Source organism: Cylas formicarius, unplaced genomic scaffold (assembly GCF_029955315.1).
Source record: "Cylas formicarius isolate icCylForm1 unplaced genomic scaffold, icCylForm1.1 PGA_scaffold_9__14_contigs__length_23061073, whole genome shotgun sequence".
Taxonomy (NCBI): Eukaryota; Metazoa; Arthropoda; class Insecta; order Coleoptera; family Brentidae; genus Cylas; species Cylas formicarius.
Genome location: NW_026844365.1, coordinates 10,331,696 through 10,357,830, shown reverse-complemented (window position 1 = coordinate 10,357,830; position 26,135 = coordinate 10,331,696). Strand labels below are relative to the sequence as shown.

General features: G+C 41.3%; 1 protein-coding gene across 8 annotated transcripts; it reads left to right on the top strand.

Moving 5' to 3' along the window:
* The first annotated feature begins 234 nt into the window (after positions 1-234).
* On the top strand, positions 235-26,062 carry LOC132707861 (uncharacterized). Of its 8 annotated transcripts, none has more exons than XM_060679835.1 (11): positions 235-811; positions 1,578-1,752; positions 4,405-4,696; positions 4,762-5,011; positions 5,882-6,247; positions 6,316-6,528; positions 9,005-9,242; positions 10,458-11,076; positions 12,705-13,005; positions 13,063-13,327; positions 22,092-26,062. In XM_060679835.1, exons 1-11 carry the CDS (start codon positions 668-670, stop codon positions 22,271-22,273), a joined length of 3,045 nt encoding a protein of 1,014 aa, XP_060535818.1. In that variant the 5' UTR covers positions 235-667; the 3' UTR covers positions 22,274-26,062. The 8 variants fall into 8 exon arrangements, with proteins under 8 accessions (XP_060535818.1, XP_060535822.1, XP_060535819.1 ...); XM_060679839.1 differs by lacking the exon at positions 235-811 and adding an exon at positions 1,394-1,520; XM_060679836.1 differs by lacking the exons at positions 235-811; positions 1,578-1,752 and adding an exon at positions 1,865-1,960.
* Positions 26,063-26,135: the final 73 nt, after the last annotated feature.

Below are 26,135 nucleotides of genomic sequence, written 5' to 3'. Positions count from 1 at the left end.
CAGAATGTGTAGGGATCTTTTGATTTGTCGATTTCTAATGATGTAATACCGTGCATAACCCGTAACGCGCAATACACAATAGCATAAGCAGATTGTTTTTTGGACTCTCGGTAGTGTTAAATTCAAACACAACACGAAAAATTGCCAAAACGTTTGGACTTTTCCGCCAATTTAAAACTACCTCGGATATCTATGGAATGACCTCGCTTTGTGGCGCACGAAAAAATTAAAATTATCTGTTCAGTTCACTTCGTTCATTCGGAATTCGGGCTACGAACGCGTTCAATATACCTTTCTCCAGCAAAAGTGCGCAGTATTAAATTATATTATACGCATTTTATTTTTCGTTTTATTTTTCGAGTCCCTACTTTCCACATAATTAGCCCTTTGAGAAAAACTAGAAATAAATACAACGAGCAGTTACGAAACAATATCAACACGATTTAATATTTATTTTCCGCCCCGCATGTCCCGGTTCAGCCACCTACACGACACCACCCTGCGCGCGGGGGCGGCACGTTAATAGAGATCCGGGAAGCGGCGTCTAGCGTCGGCGCCGCCGCCGTCGCGTCGCGTTCCAGATCAGCTGTCCGAATCCGGCGTCGGCGGCTCAACAGGTCGGCATGTTTATAATTACAGTCGGTCCATCTTCCGCGCCGTTATCCAGATGCCTCTACGGAGAGGCTGTTACGGAAACCGCAGTGTCGTCTCGTCGTCCGGGTCAACCGCGGATCCCCTAACCGCATGCCTCGATGCTGATAGCACCTATATTTGTACCGCGTTCAATCCACGCTGCTACATAATTCAGAAGGTAAGTCACACAGGTGCCATATGGGAATGTTTCTCCATAAAATGTGTCCTCCACATCTCGAACATATGTTGACGTTTTTGCTCGCGCGATCATAGGAATGCGCGTCAAAAAAAAATTACGGGTCGCATAATTTTAGGGGATGACGTTTCTCCCTAGGATTGCAGCGTCCTTGTTGATGTTGTTTGGGTGGTGGCGATTTTTATTGGTCGTAATACGGATCTGTGTACCCGCGGGAAATCGATAATAGCGTCATATATTTTGATTCGTCCGAATTATCGCATTCAACACGTGGTATTTCGCGTTTATTTAGCGTACGACGTTATGAATAACGATCGTCAACACACTCGGCAGGTCGGATGGACAAACAATGCGTTTCCGTCGTTTCCAATTAACGAGCATAAGCCGTTTTATTAAAACGAAGAAAAGGTAGGGAATGGAAACCGGAAATTAGGCTCGCCGTACTTTCGCTTGTAACAGATCGGCTACGTAGCAAATATGTGGCGTATTGGATTTGTATGTCAATGGGTTTGTTCTAACCGCAGCGGATATCGGTTTATATGCGTAAAACATAAATTTTATTCTAACCAATCCGACAAGATACTTTGGTTGGAATTGCCTTTAGACACGACTAAATGCAAATAAAGTGGTTCGCGATCCTCCAAAAATAGTTATAGTTCAGCACACTGCCAACATTCCCAAAAATATAAACGTCCGGAACCTGCTACAACTATATAGATTCAAACATTTCAAAGTGATTTTTTTTCAGGTAAACCCTTCACCTACATCGTCTTCAACCATAAGCGGACCGTCAATCAGTGGCACTTCCGATGAACGCGCGAAGAAGAGGCTAGAATGTAACCCGGTTTTGGAGTCGCACGGCTGGGAACAAAGCCAGCCGTCGAATTTGCAAGCCGATTATACGTGTCCGTTGGTTCTGGAAGGTGAGTTTCAAAATTTTCAAGTGTAAAATCGGAAATTTATTTAAATGGCATACGCGATGCGACTAGCGACTGACAGATGGCGCCAGCTCCGCGACTTTCAAAATGTTTCCAACTAGTTTATTAGTTTTCTGTGGCATGCGCCCCTGCGACGGCCATTTTGCCAGTTCCGTGTGTAATTGTGTTGAGTTTTGCAAAGTAATTGATATCGGTAAGCCAAATTATTGTTGATTGTGTAGATTGGTCTGTGATACTTCCGGACGTTCTGGAGTTTGTGCAAGCCGCGTAAATAATAATATCTATCGTGTTAAACATCTGCGGCGGTTATCGCTGTCTTGTGCCCAGAGAACAACGCGTGAGGACGAGTCTGTGTCTTATGGAAGCCGAATAATTAGACACATGCTTTTGGCTAGAAAGGCCGAAATTCGGAACAATTACGTGGTGATACGCGGTGTTGGATCGTACGAGAAGTGAAACTTTGGCGACGGGATTGATTTTCGTTTGAATCGGACGGGTCGGGCTTCGATTTACGATTACAATTCCATGTCTTATTACGTCGTGGTTTAAAGGGTGTATAGGTCGGGAAGTAACCCCGCGAGTACGGTGGATAACGTTCGTGTTTTATTGTGAACAATTCGAATGCGGTCACGTAACATTTTCGACACCAAATTGATCGTGACGAGATAAAATGTCGAGCGGCTCGTGAAAAAAAATCCACTCGTAGCTACTTTGAGGAAGTGTCGGGGCTTGAATTTTCGAGCGTGTGACGCCTTTAGACATGCATTTTTGTAAATGCCGTTGTGGTTACTGAAAACGGGCCTTGTTTATTAAGTGTAAATGACCTTGACGTAAAATATTACACCCATCACTTTCAAAATAAGGTTAGGTTCTACTTCTGCGGCAACTATCTCCACATTTAATACCATGCATGGTATGTACCGTGTTTTATAATATTTAAATTTGTCTGTCTTGTTTCTTGCACAAACTTTCACTCTTGTTAATTTTTTCCCGTGCGGTATTTGCCATTTTAACGGATCGGAAAAAAAGGTTATATTCTCGCGGTGGCTTGTGAATGATTTGGCAGAAACAGTCTGGTAAATTTATATAGCTTTGTTGTTAAATAATCGTGCCATATTGATTTCGTCCATTATTTATGAAGTCAGTGTTTTGCGGTTCGTTTCGAGCAGCTGACGGACGTAATTAACCCTTGATTAAATTACCTGGCGCCTTCTAGCAGTACCTTTGGTTGGATAATGTTGGTTTGTTAGATGATTATTGGGAAATGTTCGAAAATGATGCAACGCCACTATCCAAACTGTTTCTATGCTGTATAGATACACGATATGGCGACTATTAATTATTGGTTGCACCGCGTGTTTCACGAAAAGATAGCAGTGCAAGTTGGCCATGCAATAGTGATTCATTTGTTTGTTTTAATGGGACGTACTACTGGAATATCTATTTCTAACGTTATCGATTTGTTTCTAATGGCAAGAAAGTTTTCGCTTATCGGTTTATCGAAAAATAGTGCCATTTTAAAGTAAAATACTTAAACCAACATTATTCGATGTCGATTGCGTTGATTTTTATTTGCCGTTTATCAGCGATTCGTTCGTTATGCTTTTTGCGTCAACTGGGAGTAATTTTAAATTCAATAGAAGTCGGGTTAGGTTCGCGCTGCCCCCGATAATCCGAATTTCCCGCCTGCCGCGATCACGTGACCGCGTAAATAAAACAAAAACGAAAGTTGTTGTTAATCCAAGAAACACGCGATCGATGTGAAACCGCCTTAATGACAAATTAATGTAATCCACCGATTCATGCGGTTGGAATTTTAGATTGGGTAAATATTCGTCTGGGTGTTAAACCCTTATACGTCGTTTCGCAATATAGAAAAACACCGCTTTACGGGAATTGAACGATTGGCAACAGTGTCGAATACGATAAATGATCACGGTTTGGATATTAATTGGGGTGGTAAAATTCCAGGGACAAGGGGTCGGTGGGCATTTTTATAGCTCTCTTATTTCGGGGTATTGCTAACGACCATTTAAATATTAAATGGTCGATTTCCCGTTCAGAGCGTAATTGAACCATTGACTTGGGTTTATTTTATTTGAAAAGGTTCAACCGTTCGCTTCTTCCGCCACACGGATTTTTGTTCTGGTGACTTCCAAGGTAACTGTGTATTTACATTTCCTTGCACTTAAAACCGATTGATACAGTATATGCTTTCACAAAAATGGTTCCCAGCTTTATATCGTGCATAAAATATCGCGTGGTGTACTAATTAAAGCTGTTACACTTGTTAAATAATTTATAATTGTCGGTTGGGCAATTTGGAGTTAATGACCTCAACCTGATAGGTGTATCAAATCGCGTATACGTTTTTTTCGCCGTTTCGGTGCGGCCGTAATAGCGTTCGAAAACTCATTTCTCGTTTATGAATCGACATCGCAATAATGCGGCTAGTAATTCGTTGCGAACACTTCGAACATCTGTCGTTGGTGGTTTACGGTTGTTTTTGTCCCGTGCCAAATCATTCGCAAGGCGGTGAAACCCCGGAAAAAATGTCGTACCAGCTCGCGTGACACTTTCGTATATTTAACTTATCCCGACATATTTTAATTTTGTAAATAATAAACGTCGTTACAGGCTACGCGTACATGAATGGGGATGTCGGCAAACTATCCTCGGGGGCGGCGTACGCAAGCGCCGTCCCTGACCCGGCCGCCAGCGCCCCAATGGCGCCCCCAATGCCCGAGTACGTCGCCGTCAACGGGGTAACGGAGGGGGCTGAGGGCCAGCAGTGCCCGGTCGGGGCGCCGCCCTCAGCTCCCCAGGACGTAGCCTCCCACCACCCTCAGCAGCAGCAGCAGCAGTCCACTTATCCGTTGCCCCAGTTAAAGCAGATGCTCTCGCAGCAGCTGGAATATTACTTCTCGAGGTAGGTGAAAAAATTGACCCTCGTCGGAACTACTTTAAGGTTTCCGCCCGACGTTTTCTTTCCAGGGAGAATCTGGCGAACGATGCGTATCTGCTATCCCAAATGGACAACGACCAGTACGTGCCCATATGGACGGTAGCGAATTTTAACCAAGTTAAGAAGCTAACCAAAGATATCAAGCTCATTACGGAGGTGTTGAGGGAATCCCCCAACGTGCAGGTCGACGAGGAGGGGGTAAAAGTTAGGCCCAATCACAAGAGATGCATAGTCATCTTGAGGGAGATACCGGACAACACTCCGATTGAAGAGGTCAAGGTGAGGCATTATTTGGAACACTTCGACTACAGCCCCACAACATGCTGTGTGTGTTTGTTTTTTGCATTAACGACATGTGTAAAGAGACGATCTTGATTATGTCTTCGCATTTACATTTAGTCCTGTATTAACAACCATACTTCTCTTTTTAAATCGTAGCCCATCAAGTGTGTCTCAAAATTGTCACTCCTTATGATTGACTTAAACTGGCATAGATCTTAATGTGCCAAAATGCAAAGTAATGAAATTCTACAAAACCAATAGCTTTCAATATGCTCACCATTTAAACTTTTCGTCAGCAATTATGTATTCAATTTATTTCTTCCATCTTTTAATAGTCTGGCTTTGGGCCATTTGCACCTGCTACTGCCAATCTGTCTTTGTTTTTGTGGCCACTTTTAACTTCCCTTAAATTAATACTTTTTTCCTTAAAGTTATTCTTTGACTAAGTTTAACTAAATGGACTACATTTCCATCGCTTTCTTAATTACTCTATTGTAATTTTTAAATGCTACACTGTGAATCATTGTGATGGGTAGTTTTACATTTACCTTTAACTCAAAATATCGACGTGTTGAAGAAATTAAATAAAAAATTGTCCTTTAGGCATTATGAAAAATTGCTTAGCGACATTTTGGGAAAACAAAAAAAAATTGAGTCGCGTATGAGTGATAATACGTATGACACTAGACGATACTACACTACCATCGTTCGTCTTATGGCTGTTTCAATTTTTTAAAGCTTTGGAGTAAAAATTTTGGATTTTTCAGATTTTTACTAAGTAATTTTACTTTCGTTTTCTTGTGCACTTGTACTATCGTACTATTTCGCGAGTTCCTTTAACATCCATGTTGCTGCCTTTCCCCGCAGAATTTGTTCTTTGGCGAGAACTGTCCCCGTTTCATATCGTGCGAGTTCGCCCACAACAGCTCGTGGTACGTGACGTTCGAGTCGGACGAGGACGCCCAGAGGGCGTACCGCTACCTCCGCGAGGAGGTGCGCGAGTTTCAAGGCAGGCCGATAATGGCGCGTATTAAAGCGAAACCGATGTGCCGGCCACCGCTGGTTCCGGTCGTGCACCCGCCGCCGCCGAAGAACGGTTTCCGTGCGACGCCGCCCCCGCAGGCCGTGTTCGACCCCGCCGCCTACCCGCCCGGCCAGCAGAGGTTCGTTTACGCGGCGAACGGCGCTTCCGGCCAGCCCGTCGCTGCCGCGTACAACCAGGTGCACGTATACGTGAGTAGATAGTCGCGGCGCTTCGCCCTCTCGACGTTAACGCGCGTCATCTTCGTTATTCTTCGCAGCCCCCGTACCAGCAGCAGCAATTCAACGCGTACGTCGCGTGGCCGCCGTCCGCTGCCGGTTTCTTCGACATCAGCAGCGTGTTCCAGGTGAACGGGCTCGCGCCTCAGCAATACAAACACCAGCCGTACCGCTCCAACCCCGGCCGCCCCAGGAAACAGTCCCGGGGCGGGCAAATCCAGTCTGGCGGCGGTGTCGGCGAACCTCAGCAGCAGGTACTCGCCTTTTTCGTGTTTGAAGATCACACAAGGTCGTGAAGATATTTACATGCAAATGAAATAAAATATCACCATATGATATACTTGAAGGTCGTATTATATTCAGATATTTTTTAAAATTGAAAACTGTCCTGATCAAATCATTCTGGTAATAGAAATCATTTTTGTGATATGTGATATACTTGAAGGTTATATTTTATTCAGATATGGTCTGTTCATAGATATAAGAAAGTGACCAATTGCTTTTGAATGGGATTATCCAAGGGTGGTCATTAACATACAATGCAACGAGATTATTACTTCAGGTAAAATTGTGGTCCGTAATAGAAAATAATTGTATACCTACCTGTGTTTAATATTCTTTGGTTTGGTATACTACTTACTTTAAGTTTATTAGTAATCATTCTTATTTCGTGTGTAATACAGCGTGTGTTGAATCGTGTGCGAATCATGCAAAATATGTGCGAGTCTAGTGTATCTCAGGAGATGCACCCGCCCAAATGTAGAAAACACTATTCTATTGAGACCAAGGAAGTTATAAACAACGTTTATTTGATTCTCATTGAACATGGTGCCAACAAGCAAGCATCTTTAAAAGAAACGGCCACATTGACGAAAACGCCAACATCAACTGTATGGAAAATTGTGAATAATCCCATTTCAGCGAGGAAAAAATGAAGCAATGCTGATATTTTCTCGAGTGTAGATGACAGTGTTCAAGATATAATACGGCGTAAAATTTGCAAAGCGTGCCTACATTAAATGTGGCAGAACTACCTTATGGAAGAGTATTCAACCCATGGGTTTTAAATTTAAAAAAATTGACAAAAGGCAAGTTTTAATGGAATCTTTTAGAATTCGGAAATGGCGACTGGAATATCTAGAAAAAATTAGGATTTACAGGGAACCACAAAGGCCAATTATTTACTTGGATGAAACCTGGTTCGACACTTATGATACCCCGGAAAAGGGTTGGGTTGACTCAACTGATAAGTGTAAAACAAACACTCCATCAAAATGAGGTAAAAGAATAACTATTTTGCATACTGACTCTAAAGATGGTTGGATTCCAAATAGACTTTCTCTGTCTGAAAAATATTAAAGATTCTTATCTGGATTACCATGAAGGCACCACTGCTGATTTATTTGAAAGTTGGTTTAAAAATAAACTAGTTCCAAACATTCCTCCTAATGGCGTCATTGTAATGGACAATGCAAGTTGTCACAGTAGACAGTTGAATAAACCAACACAAAAGCAACAATCCAAAACTACATGTATAATAACGACATTTATTTTCACGAAGATTATACCAAAAAGCAATTAATTGAGGTTCTACAAATCTTGAACCTACAAAAGGAATACGTCTGTGATAATTATGCAAAAATTCTAGAGCATACAGTTTTAAGGCTTCCACCTTACCACTGAATATTTAATCCCATTGAACATGTTTTCCCACCATATGCCAAACATATAGAAAAAACAGAACAATCGTATATCCATATTAATAATAATTGATAATAATTAGAACAGGCGATGATAGCAGTAGTGATACTGATATATTATGTGAATAATTTTAAGTAATTTAAGTAGGTAATAAAAAGAATTCGTAACTTTATTTTAGATTTAAACATAAACACATACATAAGTAAATAAATATTGTTTAGTATCTTTCCTTGCTCGGGTCTTTCCTTAATTCGTATCAGTTAGTCACTTTCTTATATCTATGAACAAACTTTATCTTTTAAAATTGAAAACTGCCCAAGCAAATACCTGGATAAAATATGACCATATGATATACTTGAAGATCATATTGTATTCAGATATTTTTAAAATTGTTTGAACCTTAAATTTGATTCATAAAAATTTTAAGAATGGTAATAGAAATCATTATGGTTTATGTTTGTGACAGATAAATTTCGACCATATGATATACTTTAAGGTCATATTTTATTCAGACATCTTTTAAAATTGAAAACTGACCAGACCATTACCTAGATAAAATGTCAAAAATGAAGTCATTCAGTATGGATTGTTTGAATTTTAATTTGATTCATATCAGTTTTAAGGTCTTCAACGCAATTCATTGTGGTTTATATTTGCGACCATTACATCGTTACCTGAGAATTGCAATTACAAATATGACTGTGTCAAATCATTGTCGGAGGATCGTTTAAGGCTTAGTTTTACTCAGTATTGTTTACATTCATTTCAAGATCTATGTCTGTGACCTTAAATCAGATTTAACTGTGGCATCATCCACTGAATAATATTTGTAACTTCATAAATGTTTACTATGGTCGTTTGATATTGAACATAGATTGTTCTGAACATCAAAGGAGTCAATATGCTGGGCGGTCACTTTTTTTATTGTATTGTTTTCAGTTTATTTTCTCAGTGGGGAATTTATAATTAAAGTTGGTTCAAAAGTATTGGTAAATAAAAATGGTCTAAACTGTAAAAACCGGAATATAGGGTCCGTCGAGCGTTCCCAACTTGAGGTCAACGAATGCGTCACAACCCCAGCAGGTTCACCGGGCGGCGTCGCCCATGATGCAACAGCCGCAACAGCAGCAGCCGGGTGGCGGCGGCGGTGGCGGGAACGGCGCGAAGATGTCTTCCAAAATGGCGGGCGGCGGCGAGGGGATGATGCGAGTGGTGGTGCCCGACTTGCAAGAGGCACAGATCGTTAATAGCGCGGGACCGCCTATAGGTAAGTCGAGAATTGCGGTAAGCTTGCAGATGTGGCGGTTACTGCGGCAAGACCTGTGTTATTTTGAATTTGGTATTTCCAAACTATCTTACACAGTTTTCAAATTACCAATTCACTGGTTAATTATGGTTTTATACATGAATACACAAAGGTTTCCGCGCAAACTAATTGCATTTATTGATGATCTTTATATGGCAGAGCTCAGTGTGCAATTTACAAGGCTGCGAGTATCTAAAGAGAAACCAGCATAGCAAGACCTTTTATCTGTGTCTCTCTGCTGTCTACAATTTTAACAATTTTGTGAACTACTGGGATCACATTTCTAAAAATAATTTATAATTGATAATCCATTTCACCCGCTAAATGTACTCCGATTAAGAAGCTTATGTTAGTATAAGAAACAATGATTTTTTTTTCATTTTTTTTTAATAACATACAGAACACATTGGCCTGTGAGATTATATTGTAACAATAATAACATTTTTATATTTATATTATAAATAGTTAAACTAAACAAGCTTGATACACTTTTAGAGATATTATTTGGAAATATCCAATACATATTACTAAGCACAAATACACACAACAAGAAAGCATGTACACTCGCCTGTGAAACACGTTTTCGGAATACAAACCGCCAAGCTCTTTGCAAACTTGACTCTGTTGCGGCATTTTTTGCCATCACTCTTTGTAATGGCAATATCCAAAACACTTTCAAAAAGTCACTTCTGTTGCAAAAAATAAGCAAAAGCAGATGCGGAAGCGTTTTTTTATTGCAACGTTGTCACATTAAAAAACATCTAATAAAAAAATGATTCTGTTTAACGAAATATTATCAACAGATTTTGTTAAGGTTCATTGAGGGGAATTTCTAATTCACCTGTGTTTTTAAAGACATCAAAATATTATTCTGTGCACATTCTGTTTTAAAGAAACCCAGCACTGGCAACATTGTCTTGGTCCGTCAAGATATCACCTTCAACAATGCATGATATGCAATGTGATATATCTAACAGTTTTGGACAGTTTCTTGTTGCTAAGCGTACTGTGGTACAATCGATTGATCTATACCTCCTTTTTTCCCGTCTATGTTGTTTGCAGATTAATTAATTTTCTTCAGGTGCGACGGGTGCATTACAATTTCCTTTTTACTTTTATTATTATTTAAGTAATGTACTACTTTTGAATCAATAAATTTCCTGTCACCTCGTACAGGTTTGCCTCTGATGCACCCCGACGGTACCGTCGACATGTATCGTTTCGCTCCTGCCGCGCCGTTCATCCTCAAGGAAGTGGTGCCGCCACGTCACAGGAGAAAAAAACGCGACGAAGACGGCGTCGGCGCTGCGACGAATGCGGCACAGTCGAACGGCTCCCAAAACCATCCCCTGGCGCAAGGCGCCGTAGGAGGCGGCCCGAAATCGGGACCGCAGTTTGACCTGGTGGACGAGGCGTTCCCGCCTCTACCTGGCAGTCTCGAGACAGGCGGTGGCCCCTCGGCCACGTCCAAACAGCAGCACCAGTACCAACAGACGCAGTCCCACGTGACGGAGAGCACGTCGTCGCAGACTTGCACCGAGATGGCAGCGCCGGGCCCCTGGGGCGCCGAGAGCAGGCTCGCCGACGTCGTCAAGGGCACCGTCAAGATGAAAATCAACGGCGGCGGAGGCAAGGACGTCGCCTCGCAGGTGTACCACCCAGCGGCCGACAACGAACCGCCTCCGCGCACCTCCACGCCTCCCGCTGCTAAGCCCGAAGCCAAGGAAACGATGGTGGACACGGCGGAGACGCAGCTGAGCGTCGTCACGCTGACGCCACCCGTTTCGCCTCAAAAGTAAGTGGGAGGGGTTTACAAGGGGCCGGTACTTTTGAACTACCGCTTCTCATCAAATTTCGATTTAACAAGATTGCTTTCGAAAAATCGACGGTGGGCGGGGCAAGTTCGTAGCGCGAAGCAGCTTGGTTTTTTGTAAAGAAACTGCTTCGCAATTTGTTGTCATAGAGAGAGACATTGTTTTTCTAACGTGCTTCTGTGGACCACTATGGAACTTTCGCAAAATCGATGCAATTTTATTGTGCATACACCCTGTATGAAGTGTCTTTCACATCTCGTCGAACTTCAAAGTTACAGCGTTGTCGAATGATATTTTTTTCAAATATCTCGCGTGCGAACCCTGATACTCTTGACACATTTTACATTTTCATTTATCCCCAATAATTTACCCACAAAAACGACACACCCTGTATATAATTCAAACAATGTTCGAAATTGAGGTTATAGCCCTGAATCTCCCACGTTTCCTGGTATATGAATTTTTCCAGTAGAGTAAGTGGTTTTCAAGAAATTTATTGTTTTCTGAAACCATGCAATACGTGGTAATAGTAAATCGCACATAGATTTGGGGCGAGGAGAAATGATGATTTTCATTTGAATTTTTTCAAATATCTCGAACAGCGTATGTGATAGACGAACACCGCAAATACAAAAATTGTAGCTCTCAATGTGGCCTATAACACTCTGTAAACCAGTTGACCATAGTTGTCGCGAATTTTGATTTACGGCTTATAATTTACTCTGGAAAAGGACAATTTTCAAGGTCTTTTAGATTTTTGTCTATAATTGAAAATGTCATCAAAACAGCGATAATTTTTTTTTATTGGGATTGTGTTACAATGAGGATCACGGGTTTTACGATGTCTGTAAGTGGTTTTTAAAATGTTTCTTCCAATTACTTAAGTACCCTTAATGGCGAAGTTAGTATTTGTCTTTTTTTTAGAAATTAATTTTGTTTCGGTATTGGAAAATAAAACAAACTGTATATCCATATTAGGCAGGCTCGAAATTCTTTTTTGTAATCAACAGCGATCGTTTTTTCTTAAGTACCATCGTTTTTAATCTTTCTTGTTGGCAAAACTGGATAGGCAACTTAAAAAATACTGAAAGAAATGTGGACAAATTCCTTTTATAGAATGTGAAAAAACTAGTAGTGTCTAAATTTCTGCCCAGAATCCATCGACACAATAATTCTTTTAAAGAATGGAAATTAGAGATGATTTTCAAAATATAGATTTAAGTTTAAGGTTTATAACGTTAATACGTTAATTGTTATTAGCTTTTATTAAAATTTTGCGAATTTCAAAATTTCTTTGCGAATTGTGACATTTTTTTGGATTTAGCAACTAGAAATACAACTTTTTTTGCGCCTTAACTTGTTGTGCATTTTGATATTTTGCTGTCTGAGAAATAATTAAAATTACTTCAATTATGCCCATAAAAAAAGTAAAAAGTACATGCAGACGGCAAAAACTGCTCCGAAATGGACGAAAAAGTTCAAAAAATTCAAACTTTAACGCTCGCGGGTTGCAAAATGTGAACTAAAACCGAAAAAATTAAAATGGGCAAAATAGAAATAACCATCAAAAGGGAAAAAACTCAATGGTCGGTCCTCATCATCGTTTCAGGTTAGTTCCTGCTCTCCCAACGAAGTGCACGATGGCCGACAAGTCGACGAAAACCGACGACGCCCTGCTCAACGGTTGCGACGTCGACTCGGGGCCCCCGTGTCCGACCACCACCAACGCCGCGACGATGACGACGGTCTTGGTGCAGACCGACGCCCCTCAGCGGCACAATCACAGCACCATTCCGACGCAGTCGGCGTCGGTCGCGACCACGTCGAACACAGGGTACAGCGGCTCGGCCAGGCTCGAGTCGAGGGGGGGCCCGGTGCCCCCGTTTAGCTCGCCGTCGCCGCCATTGATTGTGAGTCATCTTTTTCCGGAGTGGGCTCAAAGAGTGTTCGAGTCGTTTCGTCCGCAGGAGAATCACAATCATCCGCCTCGCATGAGCTACGCACAGGTGGCGCAGCATCACCACAAAGAGGCGCAACAGCAGCAGCCGAAGGAGTATCACCACAGAGTGTCCTCCACCTCATCCTCCACCTCTGGCAAGTACGCCTCCGGTCCGAGTGAGAAGGGACCGGTCGAGGGCGTTGGGTTGAGCTCCAAAGGCGTGGGGGCGGGGCCGGGGTCGGCGAGAGCCCCCCCGCAGCACGAACGTGATAGTAGTAATAGAGAATCTAGGGGTAAGTTTGGTGTGTGGTTTTGGTGAATGTCGCGGGCAGGACATTTGAACTACGATTTTAGGTGTATATTTAAAAAGTTTCCATCACTGGCTATCGGGGTGGTCTCTAGAAATGAAAAACTCAATTAGGAATTATATCTTTTATAGAACTTAAAATGAAATTCATGTTATCTTATTTAAATTGCAGTATGTGTGTTAACAGTAAATTGAGTCTACTACCGAGACGGATAACTCGAAAGGACATTTTTTCACTGGGTCTTCAAACTGGCGAAATTAAGTGCCAATTAAATAATTCAGAAGGCCAAGTTGCAAAGCTGATTTGTCAGGAAGTAAATTTCAGGGATTCAGTGACCCAAGCTTGTGATCAACATCTGACTTCTGACAAAAATCAGCAAAAGAAGAAATAGTGGATGACCGACAAGATCTTAAAGATGATGGAGGACAGAAGGAAAGTAAAAACTACGAACATCACAGAGTATCGACAGATTCATAACGCCATTAAAAAGGAAATTAGAGAAGCTAAAGAAAGATGGATGATTGAGCAATGTCAGGAGATAGAAGAACTTGACCGTAGGCATGACACGTTTAATATGTACAAAAAAATCAAACAAGTTACAGGCAGACATCGAAAAAGAACACCAGAAAACATTATGGATGAACAGGGGAAATTTATCTGTGAGGTGAACGAAAAACTAAAAGCATGGCAGAAATACATACTTGAACTCTTCAAAGACGATCAACGTCCAGTGAAACCTGAGCAAGCAAAGAATATGGAAGGGCCAGTTATATCAATGGATGAAGTTAAATTTGCCATTGAAATCGCTCAAACCAGAAAATCACCTGGTCCCGACTATATATCATCGGAAGTACTAAAGATTATGGATCAACACTGTATTACCACCTTGACGTCATTATTTAATAATATATATGAAAGTGGCACGATCCCGACTGACTGGCTTGTTTCATCGTTTCTCACCATACCAAAAAAAACCAGCCCCAAATCGTGCGGTGACTACCGTACCATCAGCCTTATGTCACACGTGTTAAAAATCTTTCTTAAGGTAATTCATGCCCGCCTGTATAAAAAATGCGAAGAACACATGGGCGAATCGCAGTTCGGGTTTCGCAATGGCTTGGGAACTCGAGAAGCATTGTTTGCAATACAGGTCCTTATTCAGCGATGTAGGGATATGAATTGCGACGTTCACATGTGCTTTATAGACTATGCTAAGGCTTTCGATCGTTGCCAACACGAGACAATGGTAAGAGTCCTACATGAAACGGGCTTGGATGGAAAGGACATAAGAATCATCTCTAATCTTTACTGGAACCAGAAAGCAACCATCAGGCTTGGAAATGATGAATCAAAAGCCTTGGAAATTAGGCGTGGTGTCCGACAGGGTTGCATTTTGTCACCTTTGTTGTTCAATCTCTACTCTGAGAAAATATTCAAGGAGGCACTAGAAGACACTACAGACGGTGTTAAAGTAAACGGCGAAGTAATTAACAACATCAGATATGCAGATGACACGGTTCTATTGGCCGACAGCTTGGAGGGACTGCAAGAACTTATCAACAGGGTTACACACACAAGCGAACAATATGGGTTGGAACTGAATATCAAAAAGACTAAATACATGGTTACAAGTAAATCTATTAATCAACACGGTGTGCTGTATTGTAAAGACGAAACCATCGAGAGAGTGAGCAGCTTCACCTACCTTGGCTGTAACATCAATGAATCGTGGGACCACTCCAAAGAAATAAAGTGCAGAATAGAAAAGGCCAGAACAATATTCACACAAATGAGGCGCTTTCTCTGCAGTCGAGACTTCAATATGGCACTCAAGAAGAGAATCATAAACTGCTATGTCTTCTCAGTGTTGTTGTACGGGGCCGAGGCTTGGACGTTGTCCGAAGCAACAGAAAAAAGGATAAGGAGTTTTGAGCTGTGGATCTATCGAAGACTCCTGAGAGTTTCATGGATGGACCGAGTCACCAACGAGGTGGTCCTCAGAAGAATGAACTGCCAATTAACTCTCATGAATACCATAAAACAACGCAAACTTGAGTATTTGGGCCATATTATGAGAAACCCCGTCAAATATCGCCTACTACAGCTGTTCCTGCAAGGTAAAGTGGAAGGAAGAAGAGGACCAGGTAGAAGGAGAATATCCTGGCTCACTAACTTGCGAAAATGGTTTGGCGTGACTTCCGTCGATCTGTTCCGCGCGGCAGCCAACAAAATAAGAATAGCCATGATGATAGCCAACATCCGGAACGGATAAGGCCGTCAAAGAAGAAGAAGAAATTGCTGCAGTTCTAGCTAGGAATTGCGCATTATTCTAAATGGAACTATTTTTTATGCAATATAAACATAAATCATGCTACTGAGCCATTTTACTCATTCCTTGACTGGAAAATTCGATAAACGTGTGTGTGTGTGTGTTTTGCATTTTTTAATACTGAAAATTAACTGAGATAAGTTAAATCACAACTTTTAACTCCCGTTAAACCTAATTCGCTCTTGTTCTCCCCAGATTTTAACGGGCCAGATGGATGAAAGTTTTGGTTAATTTTAATACTGGTAGTAGTAGTAGATTTATTTTTTTATACAGTTATTTTAGATTACACATATCGCATTTGATAATCCATTAAAATTTTCAAAACTTCCCTAACGATGCTTTTTTTGACACACCCTGTACATAATTGAAAAAAATCTGCAAATGGAGGTTTTTTTTTTTTTTATTTACGCTTTATTTGGCCACTGCTGCTAAGGCAATTCGGCCAGCTTCTCGGTAGTGGTGTGCAATAAACTATTTCCATGAAGGATGCCTCCGTAAAGAGGGTCTGGGTGATACCATCATCCTACTGGACGGCTATACAGGAAAAAAAAATGGACGAAAGAATTAGAAAATGTGAAAACAATATTCAAAGTTTTAATCCACATGCATCTAAAAAGCGGCAAACAATTCTAGCAGCAAAATCCAACTGAGTGCGGTGAAATAAAATGGAATTAATATGTAGAGGCGAAGGAAAATTAGCACTAATGAGTGACTCATACAACTGTTGTGATTTTTCCCAATGAAGAGCACAATCAAACAGCACATGACTTAAATCGCCCAGTTCTCCACATTCACAGTCTCCGGAGAGTTTGACTTTGATTCTATTTAGGTGAGCCGGAGAACAGCAATGGTTGCTTCTCAGTCTACACATAGTTGTGATTTCTCTTCTATTCAGGTCGAGCTTATGAAACCAGGGTTTAGTTGGCGGAGTAGAATAATGTGAGGTGAAATTAACTCCTTTCCCTAATCCTATATGTTTCCATCTGTCGCTCCAAGCATTCCAGATGTTATGCTTTAATTTAGGTAAGAATTCCCTAAAGCTCAATTTTATATTTTCCTGTGGTTCCAGGCGTGCAGCATTGGCGATCTGGTCCGCAATATCGTTTTCTTTTATACTGGTATGGCTTGGTATCCAGCATAATTGGATGTCCTTATTTTGCGTTTTTATTAAGGTAAATAGTTTATTCTTAACCTGCAAGGTTAGGTAGTTAGACTTTGCATCCATCCCAGTTTTATTGATATCTTCGAGGGCACTTTTGGAGTCTGAAAGGATGACTGCTTTGTTGATGTCCTTGAATTCAATCCAATCAAGAGCTTGACCAATAGCATAAATCTCGGCTGAGCAAATGGATAGTTCACTTGGTAGGCCTTGTCCCATTTTAAGGTTCGTATTGTAGTTGTAAACGCCAAAACCTACTCGGCCTTCTTTATCTTTTGAGGCGTCTGTAAAAATTAAATGAAAATCTGGGGTCCAAGTCTCGCTCTTCTTAATTTCAAATAATTTGGAGTTATTATTATCTTTCTTTAGTTTTAAGTCTTGGATTTGAACAGAGCTTAAAAGGTTCGGCAGTGGGCAAGAAAAACAGGGATAAACTGGGCTCCTGTAAAGTGTATCTAACAGTGAATCAACTCTTTCAAAAGCATCCACAAGTGCAGGAATACTCTTTTTCCGAAAAAAGTAATAGTTTTCATTATAGGTGATATATAACCATCTAACCGCAGCTAAGGTTTCACTGTCCACTAAACTGGCAGCTTTCAATAATGATTTAGTCGCTAGCATGTATCTTCTGTGTTCTAAATCCATTTCACTTGCTTCCCCTAGAAGTATGTTAGTAGGTGTGGACTTCATATATCCCAGAGCTATTCTCAGTGCCTCAAATTGAATTTTGTTAAGTTGAGCAATAGACTTTCTTGAGCTACCACCCAAAAAAGAGGCTCCATAATCCAAATGGGGTCTAACATAAGCTTTGTAAAAAGTTAGAAGGGTAGAGGGATGTGCCCCCCACCAGATTCTACTTATAAATCGCATCATATTCAACCCACCTGAAGCTTTCTGTATCATATTTCTAATTTGTGGCTCCCATGACAGTTTTGGATCAAAAATCACTCCTAGATATGTGATGGAATTTGTCCATGCAATGGTTCGAGTGTTGAGGTGAAGTCTGGGGAGATAATTAACCTTGTAATTCTTCCTGGAAAAAAATATAGCTGCAGATTTATTGGGGTTAATCTCAAGTCCTACATTCAAAGACCAAATATGTATATTTTGCAAAGTTCTATTCAAATTGTTCACTATTGTTTCGGCATCAGTCCCAGTACTCAGCAAGGCGGTATCGTCCGCAAACTGTAAAAGTCTTATGTTCTCAGGAATTGTTTCATTGATTGAATTGATGTAAATATTAAATAGTAATGGAGAAAGAGGGGAACCTTGGGGAACTCCCTTGCTAGTGGTTCTGCCTGACACGAATGTATTAGTAGATGGATCTTTAACTTGTATCTTCCTGTTCGTGAGAAAATCTTTAATGAGCAAAGTCAAATCTCTGGCGATTCCAATTTTGGCCAACACCGAGGTCAATAAGTCAACATTTATATTATCGTAGGCATTGGATATGTCCAAAGTCACCATTGCTGCTAGTTGATTGCGAGCCAAACGGCAGAGGACCTCTGAGGAGATAACTGCAAGATTGTCGAAAGTTCCCTTACCCTTTCTGAAACCGGTTTGGCGAACGTCTATTAAACCTTGGTTCTCTACGAACCATTCCAGTCGGTTTTTGATCATAATTTCAAAAGTTTTGCTTATGCAAGAAGCTAGGTTGATGGGCCTGTAGGACGATAACGCTGAGGGGTCTCTCCCCGGTTTAGGAATTGCGATCACCATTTGGGTTTTCCACGTCTCTGGAATGGTGGTTTCCCTCCGAAGTATTTTGTTGAAAAATTTGATAAGAAAGACTGCTCCTTCAACAGGGAGATGGCTGAGCACACTGAAAGGTACTTTATCCACACCGGGACTCTTGCTCTTCCGACCTTTAACGGCCGCGACAAATTCTGAGATATGGAAGTCTTCTGTATATTCTGATGAGAAGCGACATTCGGGGATATTAGGCAACCTAGAGGGAGGTTGCGTCAAAAGATCAAACATATCTTGTGGGATTGAGAAATTCAAGGGAAAATGATAATTTTGGTACCTGATACCTTTAGCAAACCTTCTAATACTGCTCCAAACTTCTTTTGCACTAGTATTTGGAGATAGATTCTCACAAAAGTTGACAAAGCCTTCCTTTTTCTTCTTACGTAGCAGCTGTCTTGTTTGTGCCCGGGTTCTTAATGATTCCAGGAAGTTGGTCTCAGAGGGGTTGTTTTTATAGTCTCTGAATGCTTGTCTTTTCCTTTTAATAGCGTTGGTGCACTCATTATCCCACCAAGGTAACCCGTAGTTTAATGAGTGTTTATGCATTGGAACAGATTCTGCAATAGATAGGAAAATTATATTCATAAAATCCTCATAATTTATAGGAGGTGAAGTTCTAAATTTCGTGGAGATTAAATCAGAAAATTTCTCCCAGTCTGCCTTGTTGAAATTATATTTGCTAGTGTAGTTTCTTGTCGAACCTGAGTTGCAACGGTTATTTCCGATGATACACAAAATAGGAAAATGATCGCTATTCACTCTATCCTGGAGAACCCTGCAGTCAGTAAGTCCAGACAGTCTCTGGGAGCAAAAAGCTACATCTGGAGCGCTGTGTACGCCTGGGCGTGTGAGCCGAGTAGCTGATCCATCGTTTAGTACCCACAAATCGTGATCCTTAATGAAATCATAAAGAATGTTCCCACTTCTAATTCCCCGTGAGTAACTGACCTGGGAACCCCATATTGGATTATGGGCATTAAAGTCTCCCATAACGAGGACGGGTTTATTACGGGTTAGATCGAAAATTGAATCGAGGCTTGCCCTGACCAAACAAATATCTGGAGGGTTGTAAACACAACAAATAAAAAAATCGACAAGCTCTACAAGAATAACCTGACACCTCTCTGGTATATTAATTCTGCTTAAGTCGATGATATTATATTTTATTTTGTTTTTCAAGAAAATTGCTATACCATCTGCACCATTAGGTTTATCTGCTCTTACAGAAGAGAACCCTGATATTTTAAAGTTAGTGTTGGGTTTGAGCAAGGTTTCATTGAGCAATAAGATCTGTAGCTTAAAATCCCTTATAACTCTAATGATAGCATCTTTATTTTTTTCAGCCCCGCAAATGTTCCAGTGAACGATATTCATTATAGCTCAACTATAAAACGCTTGTGACTAAAACTTAAACTTAGTTTTGTTACGTAAAAACTACTGTTAGATTAAAACTAGTGATAAGATTACCTTTGCTTTTTCTAACCCCTGTAGGTCAACCGCTGCCATCGCAGCCGCCCCCCCTCCGTAGGTCAAATGAACCAAAATATTGTTTGATATTGTTGACACAATTTTCATCCATACCCTTTATTGACATAACGTCTTTTTTGAAAGCTTCAAACTTGTTGCATACTTCTTCCCAGCCATTTCCTACAGGAGTTACTTCCATTTCCGACTCTGATGTCGAGTTTTCAACTACTTGTATAGATGAGACTTTTCTTCTTGCACTTGAGGGTAACAAAGTTAGTTCATGGGCTACTTTATCATACCCTTTGGTAAATTGGGTGTCAGGCCGTTTTCTTTTAAGTACTGATGTATATGAGGAACAGCCCTGAGGACTTGTTGGATGAGGAGGTTTATTCTGAGTTTTTTTATTTAAACTAGGAAAATCTTCTGGTTTTCGGGTAAAGCCTTGGTTTGCATTAATTAGCCGTGGATGCAGTTTAGCTGCTTCATAAAAAGAAAGGTTGTAGAAGCTCATGGTTTCGTTAATTTGTTTTTGCCGTTTGTATTCGGGACATCCCCAGTCAGTAGCAGTGTGGTGTCCCTTGCAATTTACGCAGCTTGGTTTTGGATTTACTTCACAATTTGGAATTTTACACGTTTTAGTCAGATTGTTAAGATGATCTGCAGGGCATTTCATTTTTTTCATTGCTTGCTCTCTTTTTTGACAAACAAACATAAGATGATCTTCTGTACAAAAACCGCAACGAGGCTTGCCTCTACAATTATTTTTGACATGTCCAAATCTGCAACAATTGACGCACATTATAACCGGGTTAACATATTTTTCCACTTCTCTTTCATTATTAAAAATATTTACAGTTTGGGGTAATGATTTGCCTTCAAATGTTACAATATAATCGTTTGTGGGGATGGTTTTCATTACTGTTTCACCAGAAATAGCAAGTATTTTCTTCCTTCTTAAGACTCTTTTTACATTTAATATCTTAATCAACCTGGCCCGGGATCCTTCTCCTGTATAAGCTACCGCTTCTGAGTAAAAATCCTCTTCCGTAATTTGGTCCCCTACATCCTTGATTAGTCCTCTACAAGTGACAAGACGTTGTGGAATGTACCTATTATAGCCTCTAGCAGAACTGAAACTTTCATTTGACAAAAACTGATTAGCATACTCTGATGTTCTGAATTCAATTCCAATTTTATTAGCCCCTTTTCTATTGATTTTTGTTATACCTTGTACTCCAGCTCTGTGCAAAATTTTTCCAATATTCATCGGGTGAATGTTTCCAACTTGAGAAGTTATTCCCTCCATTATGATAAGAAATGGTCCCTGGTCTGTAAGTTCATACTTATACTTTCGGTTAAGTGTTCTCCTTATGTTGACTGAAATTCTTGCAATTTCGTTTAGGGCATCCTGATCTTCCACGAAGACAGATTTAAGCTTTTGTAACTCTGTCTCCAATAAATCTATTTCCTCCTTAGTGGGTACTAAGAAGTATTGATGCTGAGCGATAGCATGTGCTGTTTTCTTAGCTAAAGGCGAAAGCGTCAAGGCTGATGAATAACCACTGCTAGAGGAGGTAGAAGCTTGGGACAAGTTTAGTTGAGCTTGAAAGGAATCAAAATCATTTGCAAACACTATCGGATTATTAACTACGATACGATCGTTTCTATCAGGGGGGTCTTTACCCCCCGAAGCACATGCCATGATATGAAAAGCGCTAAATTATTGCGAACTGCGACACCAAACCAAAGCAAATATTAACGGCTGACTAAATATAAAACTCACCCAGACCGAAAAATTCAGTTGAAGACTAGAATTACGTCAAAAAAATGAAAATTTTCTCGGACCGAGGTAAAATTGTGCACACCACTTCACCTGGTTGACCGAAAAAAAAAAACCAAATGGAGGTTATAGCTCTGAATCTTCCACGTTTCCTGGTCCAAGGGTTTTTCCAAAATTAAATTAAAAGAGCGAATCGATATCATCGATTTTTGAAAAGTAACAAGGTTAAGGCAAAGTTTGCAATAAAATAAGTTGATTTTTCCAGGGGACAACGGCTACAAGGTCGACGGTCCGAGGACGGGGGGCGTTCCCGTCCGAAGTTCCGGTCCCTCGAAAGCGACGGGTGGCGGTCACGACAGGCTGCCCCGCAGAAAACCGGAGCAGCAGCAGCCGGCGAGGCAGCCGCCGCAGATGCGAGACTTCATAGCCCCACGATCGCCGAAATAATAAGGGACGCGCGCCGCCCCGCTCGCCGCCCCCGCCGCTACCACTCAGAAAAGGAGGACTCGTGCAAGTGAACTTTTTTCGGTTCGGTTTCGAGTTCTTATGATTTTTTCAATTTCCGTTGTCGTTGTTGTGTGCGCGTGCGCCGTGGATTTACCACTACTGCCGTAATTAATTGGACCGGAGGCATTTTTTAGGTGTTAAATTTAATCCGCGTAACATTTAAAAATGATATAAATGAAACTTATAAAACAAAAAATATATATATTATATTATACGAGGGGCGGGAGGGGGCGGGGGGCGTCACCATTTTTCCGGAAAATTTTCCGCGCGCGAGATACAATATTGTTCCTAGGTCGGGGGGGTTGGGAGGCGGTAGTTAATTTTTTTTTACGAGTAAGAGGCCGCACCGTCGTGAGTCTGTGATCGGTTCGGGTTACGAGGGGCGGCGAACGGGGGGGCGCGTTCCGGGTCTCGCAAATAGTTGTGCCAAAAATTTCGAGGCCGCCAGCGGCGTAGAACGGGGAACTCACAAAATACAGGGTCGCTACTTTTCTGTGACTACGAATCCATAAATTTTTTATTTTTCAATGACTCGATTTTTGTTTTCTTTTAAATGGCTCCGATAACGGAGTGGTTTTAAAATGGAGAGGGAGAGCCTACCCGCTTCAGACATTGCAAAAAGAGGTTTTTCGCGCCCTTTCGAAAATAATAAAAAAAAGAGATCGAGTAGGGTTCATTTATGTACTTTTATATTGTTACAGAAGCAGAGACGCATCGGCTTTTTTCGGTTTATGAACCACGAATTCGTTTTTTTTTTTTAACTGGAGGACGAAATGATTAGAACGATTTTTTTTTATGGTGATGTCAAAGTTTGGTTTTCGCTGATTTTTTTAGGTCAAGGTTTATTTATTTTCATTTAACGATGATTTGAAATAAAAGCCGCTCGCGGAAGTTATATTGGGTTAACAGAACCGACTAAATGGCCGTATTCGCGATGGACTTATTTTATTTACGTGTTTAAAATGTGCTGGCCAAAAATATTATTTTGGCGGGTCCGAGAGAACTTTTAACGCGACGGGATGGGAGAGAGAAACTTTTCTAGACTAAGGAAACTTGCCGCCATTTGTTCCCCCCGCCCTGATAGGAGAGGTAGCTGTAGTGTCGTTTTTTGTTTGAAGTTTTTTTTTCAAAAACCACCGGAGGAAAAAAAGTCACGCGCTCTTTTCGCATCGAGTGCGACGTAAAAACTTTCGTTCGAGTAAATCAAACGTACAGTCCGCGTCGCGCGCGACACGCCCCCCCGCCGTCTATCATTCGATGCCGCCGTCAGGCGGCGCATTGTACAGGCTGACTAATACGTTACAGATTATTTTTTGACAAATAATTATTACCATTTTAATTGTATAAGCTGTATAGGAGGGAGTTTACATAGGTTTAGTGTATTATATCGTTGTTGGGTTTCATTTCTTCTATTATTATTTTTTTTTAACTTTTTAATTATTTAACTTAGTCGCGTGTAATGTTCGGCCGTTGCTCATGGCCGCGCCTCGTCCCGGTTCCGTGGGGCGCGGGGTGCCGCGGGGGCGGGCTCCTTCTTTAGCCTATTTTGTGCCTTGACGTATCGGACGTTCTCGCCCAATCCAGAAATCTTCAGTTCGCGTAAACACGAATCAAACGGCTCTCGTTCTCTAGTTGTTTGTATATAAAACGGGAGGGGCCGGACTCCCCTGCGTCCCCGGCCGCCCCCCTCCCCACACGGTGGTGATATTATTATTATTATTATTACTGTTATTGCTGTCTTTCGGGTTTTGCACGCGCGGAGTTCGTTCGGGAGTTTATTTTCGCGAATCGGGACTCGTTCCTCGAGTTCAGTATTACCGTTGCGAATATTATGGTATAGGTTACAAACGCCGCAGGATTTTTGTTTACATGGCGAGAAAAATAGTTTCTAAGACTTGTTTTTAACGAGTCCGCGACGAAATTTCGCGGACGACTTTGCGAGTGTAAACCCGGCTTCCCGGGCGGGTCTCGTTTGGGGCGCCAAATTCGTTTCCGCATCCCAAAGTAGGTAGACAGCGCGTCAATCGTTTTTTATCTTATTTTCTCGACGAAGCAGTGAGGTTATGTCATGTTTAATCTATCTCCGCGTTCGGAGACGCTCATTAGTCCGGGACCTGCGGGAAACCCGTTCAACAAACGGGCAATTTTAAAAAGTTAAAGTTGCAAAGCTGATTTTGCACAAATTTATTGGTCTGCAAATAACGCCTAACGTGTGTAATGCAAAAAATATCAAATGTAAAACTACTAATTAGAAGAGGTGTATTAGACAACGGGAAAGTAAAATTTGGGAGACTGGCAAAATGGGCAGCAGGGATTTGAAATTTGGCGCCCTCGGGGTTAAGTTTTGGGAGACCTGCGCGTGGGATATAAATAAAAGACGAATTTGATTTCTCGGAAGGCTGTAAATGATTATGCGCGGAGGACTGATAATTTTGCGAGAGTGTCTAGCCACCGACCATAGCAAATTTTGTTGTTGTTATTATTATTATTTTTCTTGGACGCGGCGAGCGTCCTCCCAGGTCGTGGTGGACTTAAATATTTCGCAGGCGCAACGGATTTATCGATAACAAAAGGCAAATGAAGTAATATGCAGTTTAGTTCGTATCGTTATTTATAGGCTGTGTTTGTAAATATATATAAAAAAAAATAACAAGTGTTTTTAAGTGTCAGAGCAACGGTACGCGTGCGTCCAGTTTGATCATTATTTTTCATTGCGTAAAAAAAACTTACATTTAAGACTGCGTTGACGGATGAACGCTTTTCGAGGAGTTTTGATTTTGTTTTTTGTTCGGATCGGATTACGCACCCTGTATAAGTAACATACGAGACCAATCTTAAGTATCTTTAAACAAAAAACGGGCGTGTTCCTCGACGGGGGCCGTACGGACGACGACTTCAGCAGTGCCAACCATTTCGATATTCGGAGAAAGCCCCGACAATAATCCCCACCCGCAGTTTCTCAGTAGTTCACTTGTACCAGTGCCACGTCAAAGTATTTTTACAGTTTTTTAGGGTTAAGTTTCGGTTTGGCGCGACGAGGACGCGAGAAGTTCAAACGCCCCAGCGAGAGGAACACGCTTAACAAAAAAAAAGCATCGCTTGCTCTACTACCGTAGCTTGTAAAACGAATTTTCGAAGTCTCTTATGTTCGGTAATCGGATAGGGTGTGTTACTATAAGCACATATGTATATTTATCTTTAAAATACGATTAGTTGAGGTCTGCTATATTATTTTCTTCTTGTGTGCAAGTTTTTACCCTTATCATACTTACGTTTACGCGGGCGGGACCGCGGGGACCTCGTTTTTCTCTCTTTTTTTCTCGTTTCCGGGGACTTTTTCAGTTTTGCGGAGTACGCTTGGTTTTTCCTTCCCGGGCACTTTGGGCGGCGTTTTCGGGCGGATCGCGACGAAATAGTTCTAGTCTTATAATCCATTTTTGGGCGCGGCGCCGAATGGGGGGTGTGGACGAGTGGGCGTGTCCATTTTGCCGACAATAACGAGTGTGCGCCAATCAAAAAACTTGAACGGGTTCGGCCCGCGCTGAACGCTGTAAAATTATCATGGTGATGGGTAACTTTTATATCGAATAAAACGCGTCAGCACCGTCCAAAGTTCCGAGCTAGCGCCGCGGTCTCGCTTTATTTATATAAAAAAAATATGTTTTTTTTTAAGCTGTAATGATAAAGCTTCAAATGTTGCCCAATTAAAATTGTTTTTAAAAAGCCCAACCACGGAGTTTTATTTCGTTAAATGCGCAAAAAATCGCGGTAGTCGTGTGTGAGAGTAAACTGGTAGTGGTAG